The sequence below is a fragment of the Perkinsus marinus genome, assembly GCF_000006405.1.
Source record: "Perkinsus marinus ATCC 50983 genomic scaffold scf_1104296931628, whole genome shotgun sequence".
Taxonomy (NCBI): Eukaryota; Perkinsozoa; order Perkinsida; family Perkinsidae; genus Perkinsus; species Perkinsus marinus.
This window is the reverse complement of record NW_003215694.1, coordinates 102,617-120,282: the sequence shown is the minus strand read 5'-3', so window position 1 is coordinate 120,282 and position 17,666 is coordinate 102,617. Positions and strand designations below refer to the sequence as shown.

Here is a 17,666-nt window from a genome sequence, read left to right as displayed (position 1 = left end):
CCATGAATCACCAGGGGCTACCTTCACCGGCTCTACTGCGGCTGCAGACTCGACGCAAATAGTATCTATCAATCAAGTTCAGTTATACACTCGAGAACAGCGAGAGGCATAATCATACCATCATTTCTCCAACTCCTGAATCTTTGCCTACTACACGAGGAGCTCAATGTTTTCAACAATTCTCAACAAAATAAACTTTCAATACCACATTGCGCACACATCACGATGAGGAGTACCCTCGAATGAGTATGATACTACTAGCCCCTGAGTAAACCTACCTCTTGAAGTCCCCCGCGGGCATATCGCCCAACGAGTCGCTGCCAATATTCCACACAACAGTGTCCGGGAACGACGGGCTCTTCTCAACCATCAATCTGATAGAAAAAGCGTTAAATCATCACAAGTCAATGAAGACTGCTCACATCTTAGAACCGTCACAAAGTATATGAGCGGGGCCAGCTGCTTGCTTATACACTCTATCCACAATACCCTCATTAAACTCAACCACCGAATTCCCATCATAACCTGCACAGGAAAACCAAACCCTTCAATAGTCACTGGAGTTTCACAACACTAGTGAAAAACATATTTCACCCATAGCACCGCATAGCACGAATATCGCGTTTTTCACAGAGTATTACACCACTTCATGTAAATCGAATGAAACTCCACTATATGAATTGCCTTTCTTACAGTCCTTGCCTCCCTGAGCCGTATCGTTGTAATGATGCTCACCAACTCCAGCTACTGTTGTCGTAGCAATATCTCCGACCGAGAAGTACCTAAACCCTCTTCCTCGTCCTCTCCATAAAGCCGTTCATGGACTATTACGTATGAAGAGCTGTTGTGAACTGCATAGCCTCCGCACCAGTATTCACCACTTCCATATGCATCCCCAAATAGTCCCCACCTAGAGTTACAGTATACCGCAACTCGAATTCAAATGGGCATCCCATCGTTTCCTTAGTAAATTCGTTCGAAACCAGCTTGAATGTAACCTGTACAGAGCTCAGCATCCACACGGTTTTGGAAAGTTATGGTATTATTACTAGTAATAATATACTAATATTTCAGTATAAATATAATGGGGGTTCACCCGATTTACGTGAAGTGGTGCTATACTGTGAAAAGCGCGATATTCGCGGTGATATGCTGTAGTCGTAAAATATGTTTTAAACTAGTGTTTTTCATATCACTAGGGTGAAACTCCAACGCGTGATTAACACAATTCATAATGATAATAATTTATTACGCACGGATCCTCCTCGCTGCTGTAGCTGTCGAGCTCCCACTCAGTGTTCCTCGCGAAGCCGTGCTTCTGGAAGGGACCGTTACCAGCGAATTGCGGCCAACAGACCTGTGGGAAATTGTGGTAACGCTGAGTATTACTACCTCCACTAGAGCGTAATCGATATCGGCCGAGTTTTATCGGGAAAATTCCGATTTTTTTACCAACTTTTCTGCTAAATTGTCCAAAATCTTGCAAATCCGTAATAACCAACACACATCGGCCCAATACCACTACTTACGGGGACTCCGCCTCTCATGGCTTTACCGTTGCCATAGTCAGCGATAGGGGACATATACAGGTTGGAGTTGCCTGAAGTACTTCGCCTAAGTGATAGAACAGCAGCTACTGATCTCATCACCTTCTCGGTCGGTCCATCTAGCCACGTGAGCACCGTAGACGTAGACGTCACATGATGCCTTGGGGTACTTGGGGTGACGGAGGGTGACCATAGGGAGATCTGAAAGGGAAAGATGGATGGCTACCTGTACAGTATACTCATCACCTCCCTTTCCTTTAGAGACGATGAAGTTACCAGGAAGTGAGGAAGAAGCCATGCTTTAATGCGAGTCAACTGCCGCATACCACTCCATCGCCACTTCTCAGACTCCAACACAACTCTAGCAGATTCTATAACTTTTATAACGATACGATGACGGTAGCACGTTTCCTTATGAACTTTAAGCCCATCTCGAATCGAGACCAGAAGGGACCGCGTCATCTGACCCCTTACCACGGTGGCCATCTTGATGCTCCTTTCCTGTTGAAGGCACGACGATATCCACCACTTGGGCTCCACCGAAATCTAACATGCTATAAGTAAGGTGCGGTATGGCACCACTTGAAGCGGCCAAGATGCCTCCACTAGCATGACTCATGCTGCATGAGCCAAGTCGTCCTTAGCTTCTGTAGTGGTCTCCCTAACAGGACCTACTGGGTGGCAGGATTCGCCACTGATTATGATAACACCAACGTATGCACTCATGAGCTCATCACCTGCTATAAGGCTAACTATGCGTCCCATGCCAGAGCAGATGAGGATGCTTTCATTGATCGGGCGATTGCCTCGATCAGCAGGAGGGCTCGTCAACCCCATCGCTGATAGTCACCACCCGCTGCAACGATGGTCCGCCTTGGGGGGCCGAGCATGTGTATTTATCGATCACCAGCTCTTTGGTATGCCTTCGTGGCGCTATATACTATTATATACTATAAGCTATATTACTATATTATATACTAGTATAGACTCTATACAAATAAGCATAACATCCTCGGGCAAAAGTTGTGCGACTGGAGGGTGTGTAAGCTTTTGTCGGTTCCTCCAGGATCGACACTACAGAGAGCAGCAACAGCTTGATGACTCCGTGAAGCGTCTCTGCCTAATAGCGAATAGCTTTCCGTGGCCGCGGCGGCTGCCAAGGCAGCAACAGCTGCTTGGTCCTCAGCATTCACCTCATTCGCACTGCCGTCTATGTCAAGATGTCCAGTCAGCCCACATACAGCAACTGCATCAGCTTAGAAACCCGAATGTCCCAATTTGCACCGCGAAACGGTTCTTTAGGCGGGCGAGTCTTCGACGAACGAAAGTGTCTTGATGTGGTATATAGTGTAATGGTTAGTGTGTACGAATGTTCCCATGACAAACCAGGTTCGAATCTTGGTTGGCGTATATGTAGTTGTTGCTATTAAAGAGATGGAAAAATGCATTTTGCGAGGCAGTTCGTATTCAACCTTGTCCTCCTATAGTAAGCCCACATGATCGGATATTGCCGGGGGGATGATAGTCCAGGGTGCTCTGGCATCATCCGATTCGGGCCCATTCATGAGCAGCGCCACTCCACTATATGGTGGGCTCGGGCACTAAATGAGAGAACACTGAGGAAACTTCCCCAGTGGGGAATGATGCCGAATCATTTGACTCTCCAACAACATATCGTCATGAATAGAGCGAACGATTTGAGTTGTCGTTACGATCGCTTTCAAGACTTGGTGGGGTCACCACACATTCCTCCTCCGCGATCATCAAGCAAAGAAGCTCATAATAATATGGATATTAGTCATCAAGGCATGCACTAAATTTCAGTAGTATTTTATCCCCATGCTCTAGTGCTTCCATGAGTGACCCCATGAGAATCGAACTTCATACCTGGGATCAGTATCAGCTGCATTGGTGAAACGGACGGGGAACGTCATCTGCACGATTAGTCTCTTTAGAATTGATTGCTTTTATATTGCCTCTGAAGACCCCTATCAATGGGGCCTGCCTCCGTCGGGGAGATTGCCACAACGCTACAAGCTCTTCCTTCATTTACCGTTAATGTATTGAAAGACTACTGCAGGTGGTGTACTTCCCACAAGAAGTATTCCGTTGTTGAGGTTAACGTTGTCAGACACATGAATTTGAAAGTATCAGGGCGGAAGGCTGAACTGATCGAGCGGATTCGTGAAGCCGTTGAGGAGAATCCCGATCTACTCACAGGTAGAATCGACACTTCACGAATGCTCCTAAATGCGTTGCTATCAGCGGCTCTAGTCTGGCCACCGCTCGTCCTTCCCACTGGTAAGAAAATTCCTCCTCACGGGACATCAGGCGGCAACGGGCATCCAAAGAAGAGAGGTAGGAGGAGATGATGCTGGTCTCGGTGAGGGACTTGTTTCCATCCGGTCACAGCAGTGTTGGATGACTATATATGTAATCGCTTTCCTCAGCTGCTGAGCTCAGGAGTTTCCTCACTAGTTATACAAGTTTACATACGAATTTGGATAGAAATGTACAGAAAGCAATTTCTAAAATTTCCCAAAATTTCCTCATTTTCCATTTCATCACCAACACATGTAGTTGACTATATGCATATTCTCCTACACTTCATCAGAGAGTCCCCGTCCTAATGCCGAGATGCCCTCGGGAATGACCGCTTTCCGGGACTCTGTCGTAGAAGCTGCCTTCGCCCGAATGGATCCCTTCTGGCCCCTCGTTGTTGATAATGTAGTACGACCCTCCGTACCCCTCAGCAGCAGCAGCCTTCATCTCAGGTTCCTCCCAATGATGGTATTGTTGGGCTCTGGCGTATAGCCGAGCAGGGGAGCTACGAAACGTACTTGTCTATGCCCGATAGTAGCCTGTGTTCGGTTCCTGGTGCTCGCATATGGGCCAGAATGATGGCTATCCCCTCTCGAATGCTCACGCCCTCTGATGCTAATACGTGAGGAGGCCTGGCAAACGACCAGCAATGAACGGCAGATAGTTTTTGGTCAGCTTCATCCGCACCAAAGTGTCCCTCCAGCACGTGTGGCCGCATAGTTTCTTACTCGAGTTCGCTGACGGTGCCGGAATAAAGGTAGTCTATGGCTAGCACTGAGGTCACTGGAGCGCGCAGGAACAGTGGTGGAGGAGTATATGTTCGCTTTTCCCAGCGAAGTTTCCTCACTAATATTAGGAATTTATATGAAAATTCGAGTAGTAGTAGTATACAAAAACAAGGGAGAAATTTTCTAGGAACTATAGTATGTCACCAACATATGTAGTTGACCTTCCGTGTAGGTCCTTCCTCCCGAGCACCTCCGCAAACGCCGAGATTGCCCCCTAGACATTACAGATTGCATACCGCCGCATCAGACGGCAGTTCCCTTCAAGGTGAGGCCCTCAGTGGTGGATGATCAAAGCCGCTGAACTCTATCACAGGTAACGATCCAGTTTGACCCGAAACTACCCTCAGCTGCTGAGTTGCATTACGTACTGGCCATCGTGAAGTGCATGCCCCAGGAGCCTTCTGCTATTCTCAAAGGGGTAGCTATAGCGACCGATACACTGTGGGAGGGTTCGTTTGGTAGGTCCCCGTAGAGGACGTAAGAGTGTCTTCATCTCGAATAAGGAGTATATTGTCGAGGAAGGAGTACGAGGAGGATGACCTCCAAATCAGTGGTAGCTCTGATGAAGTTGATGGGGAAACGCGGTAGTAGTCTGCCTCCCGAGAACTGCTTCTATTGGAGTATGTTCAGGGCTCTCCGTTTGACATGTCCATTGTCGTACGCCAGGATGGAGTACCCGGCCAGAGGCCGAGACTGCACTCACATACAAGTGAGTAACGCGATTCGGGATGCTATGACGACAGAGATTTGTATCAGTGTTTTGATCTGGAGTGGTTCATTCAAGCCCAGAAGATGATGGCAGCCTTCAACAATCGTTGGAAATGTGCCGTGTGTGATGCCGTATTACGTCCTGATAAGATCCTTATCGATGGTTTCATCCTGGCAATACTGCGTGCAACGAAAGGGACCCAAGCTGAGGAGGTGAGGACACTACTAATACACTGTGGGAAAGTATGAGGGTAGTAGGTGTTCGTCACCAAGTCTACGGCAGAATGGAGTCTTAACCCACCCAATCACGACAACACCACGGTAAGCCGGGCATTCTGAAATCGACCTTATTGCTGGATGTTTCAGGACGGTCGTGATCCTGATGGATGTTGTTCATACTCGACAGCCTCGACGAAGTCCTCCACTGTAGATGGTCATTATGACAAAGTGAGCACTAGGCATTCTTACATACCGTACCTACTTCATCATTGTAGAGTTGTGATACTGATGTACCTCTCAAACGAGCTAGGCTTGACAAGGAGTACTTGGGTGGGAGGGAAACGGTGGACGGGTAAGACCAGCTTCTATCTGGTGAAGATGGAAGCGCTCCTGTAGGGGTCACGAGGAGAACAATGAGGAAGTTGTTGATCTTTGTGACGATAGTGATGATGGTTGACTGTTCTGCTCTGGCTTTACTGTTCCTAATGATTTGCCTATTCTTGTAATGTGTCATACAATGTTAGCTATTTGTACTATTTGTATGGTTTCGTGTGAGGAGAGTAGATGTTGTTGAGTTCATCAAGTTACTTCGACTGGTGTCACCACATGTGTTCCCATGGGAGACCAACCCTGAACAGCCATATTCGGAGTATTCGCTTCACTCGATTGAGAGATAAAGTTGCTGGTGGATAAAGTTGGGTCTAACGTTGCACACTTGGGGTGTTGAGGATATAACACACATTCTTTATGTGTAATCGAGTGATTCCTAACGAGTCGCCCTTCAAAACTACTCCCCTATGAAAGAGCATACAAGCCCGTACTGCTCAGAAAGCACTCAACAATTGAGTGTTTGACGAAACCTCGACTAAAGCATGATCCACGATGCGACCAGTAGCATGTTCAAAAGCTTATCAGGTCCTCATGTGGACCTCGGTGGCGCGCGGCAGTCTGAGAGGAAAAATTTCAGAGGCGCTAACGGAGGGAAAGTGGCTAATGCAAGAGGCTTAAAGCACTGTTTACTGATGTACAATGGATGCTAGTCCAACTGGATCGTGTTGTCGGCGTTGGACTTTGAATTCACACACACATGAAAAAGGACGTATTTTTCAACGTTCAAATTCCAATATTCTGCATCAACTGAGTGGTATTTCTGGTTGAAACTTCAATGAGGTTGTGATGAACCAGAACCAATACGGCACCTGGAACTTACTTCACCATGGAAAGGCTCGCGTGAATCCTTATAGTCGTCCATTGTCATATCTAGACCAAACTCATCGGGGGCCTGATGACGCCGGCGTGCTCTCCAACGTGAGAAGCGTCTGGGAAGTACAGTACACTCGAATGAGCTCAGCGACAAGGAGCTGACCTGTATCCACAAATGAGCATTCCAGCTACTGATCCAATGGCAAGGACGGCAAGGGCAACTGAGTGGGTTGAAATTGAATCCGTGAGTGACCTGACCGCGGTAACTGCCAACACATGCATGGAGGAATTCCCTAGGGGGAAGCCCGATGGCAAAAAACAGTCGGTCAAGATGCTTCCTGGAGCAGCCCTCATGCTATGGCTATATTCAGACTGGGCCGGTCAGTATCACCCTTTGGCAATGACGGGGCGTTCATTATGGTGTCGTCCCCCGACAGAGATAGCTGCTACACATGCTTTACCATGATTGTGGACAGCGCAGAGGAAATACCTGAGGGAAGGTATCAACGTTGCCTCTTCGTAAATTCGAGCCCACTCGTTGTTGATCCCCACGGGACGCGAGAAATGGACTCTAGGCCTTGCGCCTCCCACTGATGAGTCGGTATGCAGGCCTGAACGGATGGTCAGTACCCACGTGCTTCGTGACAGGTACTGTCGCTACTCGCGATCCACACGCGCACGTCGAATACGGTAGCGCACGCCCGTGACGTGAGACGTGACGTGACGTGAGACGTGACGCGGAGACGCGACGCCTCTCAATCCAACCCCGTCTCCCATTGCTCTTTATATACCTTACATTGGCTAACTTACGCTACGACTTGGGTTAGTCATATGGCGACACCTGATGAACTACAAACTCTCCGTCAAGCCCGAACCCGAGCCCGCCAGAGCCGTACACGAGCATTCACACGACTATCTGATGTCCGAGAAAGGATCAAGAATCTCTGTACCAACGACGAAGACGACGAGAATGTCCTGGCGGTCTTGGAAGCTCAAGAAGAGGAACTCGCTCGAGCATACGTCGAAGCCGATCAACAAGCAACAGCGGCAGAACGAGCCTATGAAGAAGCGACATCGACGAGCCCACCAACGACACCACTGCTTACGCCAGCAGGGTCAACCGGATTCAACGTCCAGGGAGACTCCAGTAATCTCTTGAGACGGAACGACGGATCGGCGGCAAACACCTCCTCTTTTCGCCAGCCTGATTTCCCAGAAGCTCCAACCCGCAGGGCAGCTACGAGATGTACCGCCGCTGAAGTGACCAAGCTCGTCCTGCCAAACCTCATCGACTCAGCTTACCTCAAGGTACACTATGACGACGTGGAGGACACCCTCGTAGAAGCTGGTGCGGCAACGAGGAGCACTTCGGGCCCCATCCAAGTGAACCCCGAGGTCCGCCGGTCGGTAATGACGAAGTTTATCGGTACCCTCACGAACTCTGAAGTGAAGCCAGTGCACCAAGCAGCTCAATCGGCTGCTCGAACAGGACGTTCCGACTGGAACCACGTTCGCCAACTTCTGTTAGGACGGTTCTGTCGAAGATCCCAATTGAAGTCGAAGTATCTCGAGAAGTTGAGCTCCCTCAAGTTCCAATCGGCCCGTCAGATCGACCAGTATCTCCTCGCCGCGTCCGAAGCGTACTTTATCTTCTGCGACATATACCACAACGACTCAGCTGAGAGAAGAAACCTTACCAGGCAAATCATTGGCCGATTGCCCCCAGCTATCGTGGAAAAAGTCATCCACCGTATACGACGATATGCCGACCACGACGACGACAGTGAGGACTGGGAGACTCTCCTCGACTTCGAGAACGCAACCGGTGACAAACCTTCCGTCTGCGACGTCATAAGATCCATATGTCGTACGTCGGACGAAGCCACAATCATATGCCAGCCGACGACTCATAAGGCCGACAACATCCGATCTGTCGTGGAACCGGCCCAAGCATCCTCTTCTCGGACTCTCGCCCAACGGCCTAACTCGGGCTCTGCACCAATCTCACGACCTACACTGAGCGAATGGGCCAAAACATTTCCCGCCGTCTACTACATCACCGGCCGAGCGGTGCGTAACCAAGAAGAAGCTCTCAAGATCCTGCGAGCGGACGAGACCAAGGTCCTTCGAAATCGTCGCGGATTCCGCTACATCCTCGCTGCCTACAACGATGCAACTACGGCCAAATCCATTATGTCCGAGCTCGACAAGGAGAACTACCGCTGGCGCGAGTTTGCTGCAACACCACCGTCAACGTCATCATCAGAGCGAACTCCCGCTCCGCTGGTGGATGCGTCAGCGGGTTTTTAGGTCGAGCTGATGAAGGATCGGCGGCCAGCCGCTGCCATCGATCCGGAAGCTCCTTCAATAGCGGCACTGAGGTTGATTCACTACGGTCGATATCTACAGATGATACAGCTCCTGCCGAGATTCGGTTATCGGGTCTACTCACTTCAAAAGACGACGTGTCAATACCGGCAAACATCATCATCGACTCAGGAGCCGGTTTTAGCTACTACATCGTCCCTCGAGGATATCATCAACCGTTTACTACCGACGAATTACCTCAGGCCAAGCAAGTCATCCTGGCGGATGGCTCATTTTGCACTATTCGAAGAACTATGTCTTGCTCTATTCGCGTCTATACTTTTCCATCGGTCCGAGGCGTCGTCTCTCTTACACGCCCAGTAAGCACCGATCTTCGGATTCTTCCTTTACAGTCGAACTCTCATGCCCCCACTGTCTTGGTTGGCAGAGATGTGATGGATCTATGGAACATCCTCATAAACGGCTCCCACATAGCTGTCATCGACGGTCACACTGTTTTTAGCCGTCCTACTTTTCCGTCCAACGCCCAACCGCTTGGACCCCCTCATCTACGTCAACCCCAACTTGTCCCCGATGCCGCCTTTCTCGAAGATAATACGCTGACAGCTGGAGACCCGAGCGAAGGATCTACTCAACCTCTCGTCAGCCGTAGCGCAGAAGTCTCCCTAGTCCCGCGTCTAAAAACCTCCGAGGACATATGGTTGGAGCGGGCTCTTAATGATCTCATAGACCTACACTGGAAGCCCGTACCGAGAGCGCCCGGGTTCTACTATAGGTTCCGACGTCTATATCCGGTGGAAGTCATCGACGACGCCCATCAGTACCTAGCGGCCGAGATTCTACCACCCCCTATATCGCCCAACGCACAACGAGGTCCACAATATGCACGTCCCGCTTACAAGAAGCTCACACTGCGACAGAAAAAGGCATATCAAGAGCTCTGCCTCTCCTACGTCGACGCTCACCTATGGACACCAATAGCTCCCAGTCCCCATCAGCGACGGTCGCCTCCCCTGCCACGGTATTCCTAGCCCCCGAGGAGAAAACCGGTCGCCGAGACCGCCTAGTGGTAGACTTCCGCCATACAAACCTCAGCTGGCCTGCCGTGAGCTCTGCCAATCCGTGCGTCTGGGAGATCATATGCCTACTTAGAATTCGCAGCTCCCCCTCACTACTTCTGATGGACATCATGTCCGCGTTCTACGCGGTGCGGTTATGTAACTGCGTTTTGCAGTTGGCTACCTCCCATTCCAATTTCATCAGCACACGGTCAGTCTTCGGGGTATGCTTCGGCCCAGAAGCACTTTCTACTACGCTAGGCAACCTAGTGGACCGAGTTCGCGTCTGTCCAGACCTCATCGCGTGTCTCATCGCACTGTTTGTCGACGACATCACGATTCAGTCCGATCTCGCCACCGTCTTCACCGCGGCACGTTTATTGCTGGGCCTTCTACTCCCCTTCAGCTTTCGAGTCCAGCCACGCAAGTTCAAGTGCTTGGTAGCCCACCATTTGAGGGAGGCCTTCGCTGAAGAAACTCGAAGATCCCACATCCAAGTCCCCCTTGCTGACTCCGCATCTCTCCTGGGGTACCAGTTCCACTTCAGCGACGACGGCCAACTCATCATGGACTGCGCCCGGAGCGGCAGAATCAAGTCCGCCAAGGCACTCATCTCCACGGTGGCAACCGGAGACTGGTTATCTCTCAATCTGACAAAACGACAATATTTCCAACTCTGTGGTGACGTAGGCTACGACAACGCCAAAATGCATCCGGAAGAACGTGCATGTGCCGATTCACTGCGTTCGATCATCGGCTCGGCCTACGTCCAAACGTCTTGGTCCTCCTATTGCGATCTATCCCTGCTGTCTACCGAACAGCAGAAGGCCTTCGTAGTGGTGATGAAGTGGATGTCGACCCTCCTCGACGCCGGGCCATGTGAGCACCCTTCTCTAGTCAGGAACTCCCCGACACATGACATTACTCTCAAGCTCACATCTGATGCCAGCCTTAGCGGAGGAGCATTCAGCATCTCGCGTTCGTCCGCAACAGGTGAGTCCTCCATCATCTGGGAAGACTGCTGGAGGTTCCGACCGGCACAGAGACGATGGCACTCGAATTGCCGTGAACTACTCAGTCTACTCCGTGGTCTACGCGCCCTCACCGATCTCCTCACCGCCCGCAGTAAGCACGTGTCCCCAGGAGATCAGTCGAAGTGGAAAATCTGCGTCGAGTGCGATAATAAGCCCTCAGTGCTATGGGCCAATGGCTCTACACGTTCGATTAAGCGAGCGCTGGAAAGGCGTACTATAGAGAGAATGGTCACCGCCGTTTCCGAGGAGATCGCATTTGCCCGGTCGCAGCCAAATACTCACTTCTCGCTCAGTCATCTACCAGGTCGCGAGAACGCGAGGAGCGACTACCTCTCCCGGCTGCATGATCGAGCGTGTGGTAGCTCCACTCTTGGTGAAATCCTCTCACGCCCGTCGCCCAAGACATCCTCTACAACCGCTGATGTTGATCAAGAAGACCCAAATCTACAAGAAGACCAAGACACCGTCGAGCTACTCAGTGAGCTGACCGAATACGGTTCCAGACATCGACAATGTGATCAAACCCGAGCAGCCCGCTACATCGTGGACAGCGTTGAAGCCGGAGGCTCTCTATTTATAGCAGCTTCATCTATCGAGAGCATTCTGCGCATACGAGAAGTCCCTAGCGTCTCACCTCCACTAAGTCTAGCAGAACACCTAGCGACTGACGCCTTCTATGCGAGTGACGTATACAGAAGAGTCCGCCTCCTTAGAGCCATACTCGTTGCACTCAAAGCTAACATTGACCACACGCAAGTCCCTATTAGACTTCGAGAAGATCTGCACTACAGGTGGGATGACGACGACATTCGTTCGACCTTCAGATCCCTGCAACTTCGAGACCCAAAGATGAACGCCTACTTGGCTGGTGATAGGCCATCCAAAGGCCCTTACGTTATCAACGACGGAGTTGTCTACTTTACGGTCGGCACCATCCACGGTCAATGCTACTCTCGATTATATCTACCCCGACATACTCCAAGATTCAGGTCACTAGTCATCAAAGACGCGCATCGAAGATGTGTACATAGCGGCAGCGTCGGTACTGCCGCAGAGTGCGATGACTTCTATATTCCGGGATTGCTCCGTGCCTGCCGAGACCTCGTGGCCGACTGCGTGACCTGCAATGCCGCCCGAGCAACCCACCAGTGGGCCCGTGGACCGACAGAAACTAGCAAGTGGACCACGGCAGAACTCTCAGGCCTACCACCGTATCATACCTGTGGCGTGGATTTCCTGACCCTCGGCCCAATGAACTCTGCCTCTTCCTCCCCGGCCAAGTCCTGGAAGGTCATCACAGTGACCTGCCTATATAGTAAACATACTACATGGGTGGTATGCGAGAAGGAAGACGGTAAGTCAGCCCTCAAAGCGCTCTCGAGAGTTCAACTACTTCGTGGAGGACTGGCGCGGCTATTATTTGATTGCGCTTCCTACTTCAAGGCCGCAGACTTCCGCCGCCAATTACGAACTCGCCTCGGAGCAGAAGCCTTCTATCTTTCGCCAAGAGCGCCATGGGAGGGCGCATTGTTCGAACGCACCCATGGTCTCGGTCTGAACAAGCTTCGAGTGCTGCTCAGAGGCCAGAAAATGAAGAACCTCACCCTGGAGCAAACACAGGAGTTCGTCGATCAGGCCTGTTTTTGTATAAACACGCGCCCCCTGGGCACCACTGGATCGGCCCTACTGCCAAGCCCGATCACTCCAGACGCCCTAGCGTTTGGGTTCACAAGGAATAGAGGTTTATGCAGTAGCCCATCACTGACTTCTACGCCCACTCCAACGCAACAACCAGTCGTGACGACGTGCCGCTCATTCAGGCGAGCTTATATGTCTGCGGTCTGGCAAGAGCTAAAAGCTAAGAGTGCCTCATCGTACCTATTCAAGAAGGTCAGTAAGCCCGAAGATCAACATTGGTATGTCTACGGTAACCCGGTCCTGGTGTATCATCCTAAGCAGAAGCTCGGCGATTCCTTCCGACTAGCACACGTCATTCTACTACGTCCATCTACTCGCAATTCTACGCATGGTATTCAGGTAGTGTATCCTAATGGACAGGTCAGGGTCGAGAGCCCTCACAACGTCGTCCCCCTTCGCCATTCAAGCTTCACGGGTGAGGACCACTCCGATTGCCTTAATTGTCGCTTCCCTACGAGGATAGGAATGCCTATTATAGTCGACGACGTAAACAACGGTCAAGGTCCAATGAAAGGAGTCATAGTGGACGACATCGACTCGCTCATTCGCATCCGTTGGGAAGATGGTACCGCGACGGATTTTATCGATCCGTCTAATATGACCTTTCGATTCGATGATGCGAACAGTACCAATACCAACTATTGATTTTTTTGGGGGGGAGGCATGTCGCTACTCGCGATCCACACGCGCACGTCGAATACGGTAGCGCACGCCCGTGACGTGAGACGTGACGTGACGTGAGACGTGACGCGGAGACGCGACGCCTCTCAATCCAACCCCGTCTCCCATTGCTCTTTATATACCTTACATTGGCTAACTTACGCTACGACTTGGGTTAGTCATATACTCACTTATAGGGGAGCACCCAGGAGAGCACCATCTCGTCTCAGATACGCAGAAGTGAGCTCTCGGGTCAACGTATAGATCAAAGCCATCTTGATTCGCATTCAAGTTGACATCGTGCACGCAGCCGTTCTGTACGGGAGAACGTCCATGCCAGGAGACCTGGAATCAAAGGAGGGGACCAATAGGGTGTCATCATAGACACACACTGTTTACCTGCTCGCTAGGTAGAACTGGATCAGAAGTTTCAGCGTTGATATCAACATGGCTATCGATGACTGGGGCTGGGCTCGTGACCAAGACGCGGACTTCTAAGGTCGCGGTCGCCTCTTGTTGAGAACTGTCACCATGCACAATTGCAGTCTCGCTACTCGTCTCTTCGGTCCCCGCGATCTCGGTCGCAAATTCATCACCGGATATCTTGCCAGGCTGTGCAGTCACACCCTCCACGCCGATGTCCTTAGCGTCCGGACTGCTTTCCGCTGAGGCAGCTACCTCCTCAGTTACAGTGTTACCAGTCATTTCAGCATCACTCCATTTATTTTCATCTAGACTAGGGTGGCTCGCATTTTCCGAACCAGTACTGTCGGTAGTAACGTCTGATTGCTCCACGAGATTGCTTGAGCTTGTAAGGAGCATTACGGCCTCATGAGCTTGAGGGTCGTCCTCAGTTGCGATAGGGTGACTAGTATTCGATATAGGCGAAGTCAGGACAGGAACTACGATGGTAGTCTCCTGTCCCGGCGATGCTTCTCCAGCGGTCGCTTTGTATTCCTCATGGACATCTCCGTTCGAACTCGTTCCAGCGACAACAGGCAAATCATCGTCGATCACTTCTTTCTTATGCATGTTTTCAGTTGCATTTGCGAGGTCGGAAGGATCACTCTGATTGTCAACCTCAACTTCTCCATCAGGACTTCTTTTCTTGACCAGGAAGGATTTGCGTTTAATGTGGTTGCCAGTATGCTCTGGAATGTTAGAAGATGACGACTCGGGATCCATTGAAACAACGAATTTGATCTTGTCAACGCTACGACCTACGAGAAGGATTTCACTCTCTTCGCACAGACCAGCCACTGTAATCTCGTTCGATGCTCCAGCCCTGTCATTGTTCGACCTGGGCTCGTTATCATCGTTATTGATGAAGGTATTGAATTCAGAGGTATTGAAGTCGTGCAAATTGAGACAACCTTCGAGCACGAGTATAAATCGGCAATGTTCACAAACAGCAAAGGTGAATGCATGAGGCTCGGAAACGGACAGCAAATATCGTGGCCGCGCAACGTATGGCCGATAAGAAGACGCGAGACCCTGTCGGCTGTCATAAGTGGGTGCCTGGATAATCATGAGCAATCGATGTGTTGGTGTAGATACACGATCATGTTGGAGCTATCTAGAGAGGAAGCTTACAATTTTCCTAATTTTGAGTTTGCGGACTTCGTCGATCAGTTGAACTGATTCAGTTCCTGTCGTTCTGATATTCCCACCAGCTAGAGGTCATAGCAATTTGAGGTAGAGCTTTCGCTCTCCTACGCTAACATGCAATCGTTACCTAGCATAACACCGTTCGACAGGAGCACGGCTGAACTGAAGCTCAACAAACCGTGTACTTGACCGATTCACTGGCTTCGTGGCCAACTAACACATCTGATCGCTCCACGTATATGTACGAGACTTGCCACTTCTGGAGAATTTACAGTCATCACAAGACCCTCAATGCATTGCGAGTGTATAAGATACCATTTTCCTCAGTTGAGTTCTAATGGGATATGGGCTGCCTGTGGTATGCCATTTTAACGCTATGACGTTCTTCTATCACGGGAGATATGGCCTATAGCATTCTTTATCTTTGAACGAGCGATCTCTATGCTGGGAGTCTTGGACATATTCTATGCAGCTAACAAAGAGAAGCGGTGGTGACTTTCGGACCATCCTACGGTTTGTCACGGAAGTTCTGGTCGATCTCATCATAGATCATCTACAACAGTGCTGAAATTACTAGGGAAAGATTAAATGTGTCGTCCTTCCCGTCGTAGTCTGCTTGAGAGCGGTTGAAAACTGTCATCCGTTTTCGGCTCAGCTAGAATTCCATGAGCTCAGTAACGATGATAAGCTACTATATAGGATCACCATAACATTTATTGCATATTCGGCGAGCGAGGTGGAAGATGCGCACATCGCTCCGCCTCAGAAGAGCATATTTCGTCAAGGTCGTTGCGTCGCGACAATTGTTTAATGCTCAAGTCCTGAGATAGAGGCCATTTCTAAGCTTGAGTTTAGTTTGCGTAGAAAGCTCTGACAGCTCTTGCCAGCCGTTCGTAAGGTCTCCATTATACACGTAGGCAGGAGCCCTTACCATCTTAAATAGTCTTCCGCAGGATTTTTTCTCGAATGCTGGTCTTGGCCTTCCACGCTGGTCTTCTCGGCTACGTTGCGGCTGCCGGCTGCCGTAAGGCTATGTTCAATGACCATGCCAATCACGAGGTCGTCATCTCACCGTTGCCTCATACCTACACTGAAGAGCATCAGTTGCCTGCTACCTTCGACTGGCGTCATCACAATGGTGTCAATTACATCACCAAGGTTCTCAATCAGCATGCTCCGAAGTACTGTGGCTCCTGCTGGCTCCATGCTGGTGTTGGTGTCATCAACGACAGGCTCAAAGTGGCCAACAAGGCTCAGTTCCCCGAGGTCAACGTAGCTCGTCAAGTCGTCCTCAACTGCGGACGAGACATAGCTGGCTCCTGTCATGGTGGCGAAGATTTTGGTGTTTACAAGTTTGCCCATCTCGAGGGTCTACCGGACGACCAATGTCAATTTTACCGGGGCGAGGACGGTCAGTGCTCCCCGATCGACAACTGTATCAACTGTGACCCTCCGGCCGGTACCGGGCCTTGCTATCCTGTTCAACGTTATGGTCGCTATTTCGTCACTGAGTTTGGCAAAATGTCCAACCCCACTCCTCACATGATCAAAGCCGAGATCTATCGTCGTGGCCCTATCAGTTGCGCTGTTGACTCCAGCGTGGTCGAAAACGGCAAATACCATCCTGGCGACATAGTGCGCGCGACTACTTCTGGGAATTGGAGTTTGGATCATGACATAGTCATCATTGGTTGGGGTCAAGATGAAGACGGTAAAGAATATTATATCGTGAAGAACTCATGGGGAACCTTCTGGGGTGACCAAGGTTACTTTCTTGTCCAGTCCGGCATCAACTCTATGGGAATTGAAGAGAACTGTGCTTGGGCAGTGGTCGACCCCGAACCTCGGGTCGCCGACTACGGCCCGCCTGATTGGATGCGCATGTTCCCAAGCGCATTCAAGCCCGTGGAAGACACCGTCGTGGCCGATCTCGTGGTCGTATCATAAGACTGTTGTTAGAAAGCAACGTATTCATGAACACATTCGTAGTTTGCAGTTTTCTCTGTCATGCTGAGTTGTATTCGAGTGTACATCGTATTCAAGACTAATGCATACTGTGTCATATCGAGACACGGAGGAGAACATTGATTATTGCCGCGCTATCCTGGTCGTTGCAGGATGTAACACAGTGCTGTTGCAGTTGGATCAAAGGAGTATATATCATCCTACTTTTGTACTCAGTAGTGAAACCGTTTCATCCTTTGCGTATGCTACTGCAGATCTGAATTATGAGGAGTGTGAGCACAGCGCGAATTGTCATCACGTGAACGGAAGAACAAATTAATCGTGTGATAGGTTGTGTGACAACTACACAAGGGCTTTCAATAAGTCGTAAGGCTTGGCGACTCGAGCCCTCCTTGTTGCGATATTTGGATCTTCTCTGATTTGCTCTGCTGGTTGGCTTCAATAGACTCGTTGCCAGCTGTAACCTCTCGGGAACCAGCGTGATATCGCCTTGCCTTAGACTGCCAAAGAGAAAGTCTTACTAAAATC

At 50.3% G+C, this 17,666-nt stretch overlaps 6 protein-coding genes across 6 annotated transcripts; 4 read left to right on the top strand and 2 right to left on the bottom strand.

Moving 5' to 3' along the window:
- On the bottom strand, positions 1-1,845 carry Pmar_PMAR009175 (conserved hypothetical protein; the record flags this gene model as incomplete). Its single annotated transcript, XM_002786305.1, has 10 exons — positions 1-65; positions 119-135; positions 279-374; positions 423-525; positions 673-782; positions 832-1,008; positions 1,257-1,357; positions 1,530-1,600; positions 1,650-1,748; positions 1,794-1,845. Coding segments are annotated over 10 exons (891 nt in total), but the record flags the coding sequence as incomplete, so codon positions are not given.
- Positions 1,846-3,541: 1,696 nt separating this feature from the next.
- On the top strand, positions 3,542-6,041 carry Pmar_PMAR009174 (sumo ligase, putative; the record flags this gene model as incomplete). Its single annotated transcript, XM_002786304.1, has 15 exons — positions 3,542-3,627; positions 3,679-3,767; positions 3,813-3,905; positions 4,162-4,274; positions 4,322-4,491; positions 4,545-4,626; positions 4,830-4,922; positions 4,971-5,075; positions 5,120-5,241; positions 5,288-5,366; positions 5,414-5,578; positions 5,624-5,686; positions 5,732-5,812; positions 5,860-5,936; positions 5,981-6,041. The coding sequence occupies 15 exons, from the start codon at positions 3,542-3,544 to the stop codon at positions 6,039-6,041; spliced, it is 1,479 nt and encodes a 492-aa protein (XP_002786350.1).
- Positions 6,042-7,618: 1,577 nt separating this feature from the next.
- Positions 7,619-9,097, top strand: Pmar_PMAR009173 (hypothetical protein; the record flags this gene model as incomplete). Its single annotated transcript, XM_002786303.1, has 1 exon — positions 7,619-9,097. One exon carries the CDS (start codon positions 7,619-7,621, stop codon positions 9,095-9,097), a length of 1,479 nt encoding a protein of 492 aa, XP_002786349.1.
- A 3,940-nt stretch (positions 9,098-13,037) lies between these two features.
- Positions 13,038-13,550, top strand: Pmar_PMAR009172 (hypothetical protein; the record flags this gene model as incomplete). The annotated part of the gene is made up of 1 exon (XM_002786302.1): positions 13,038-13,550. One exon carries the CDS (start codon positions 13,038-13,040, stop codon positions 13,548-13,550), a length of 513 nt encoding a protein of 170 aa, XP_002786348.1.
- A 393-nt stretch (positions 13,551-13,943) lies between these two features.
- On the bottom strand, positions 13,944-14,750 carry Pmar_PMAR009171 (conserved hypothetical protein; the record flags this gene model as incomplete). The annotated part of the gene is made up of 1 exon (XM_002786301.1): positions 13,944-14,750. One exon carries the CDS (start codon positions 14,748-14,750, stop codon positions 13,944-13,946), a length of 807 nt encoding a protein of 268 aa, XP_002786347.1.
- A 1,389-nt stretch (positions 14,751-16,139) lies between these two features.
- Pmar_PMAR009170 (preprocathepsin c precursor, putative) lies at positions 16,140-17,120 on the top strand (the record flags this gene model as incomplete). The annotated part of the gene is made up of 1 exon (XM_002786300.1): positions 16,140-17,120. The coding sequence occupies one exon, from the start codon at positions 16,140-16,142 to the stop codon at positions 17,118-17,120; it is 981 nt and encodes a 326-aa protein (XP_002786346.1).
- Between the last annotated feature and the right edge of the window lie 546 nt (positions 17,121-17,666).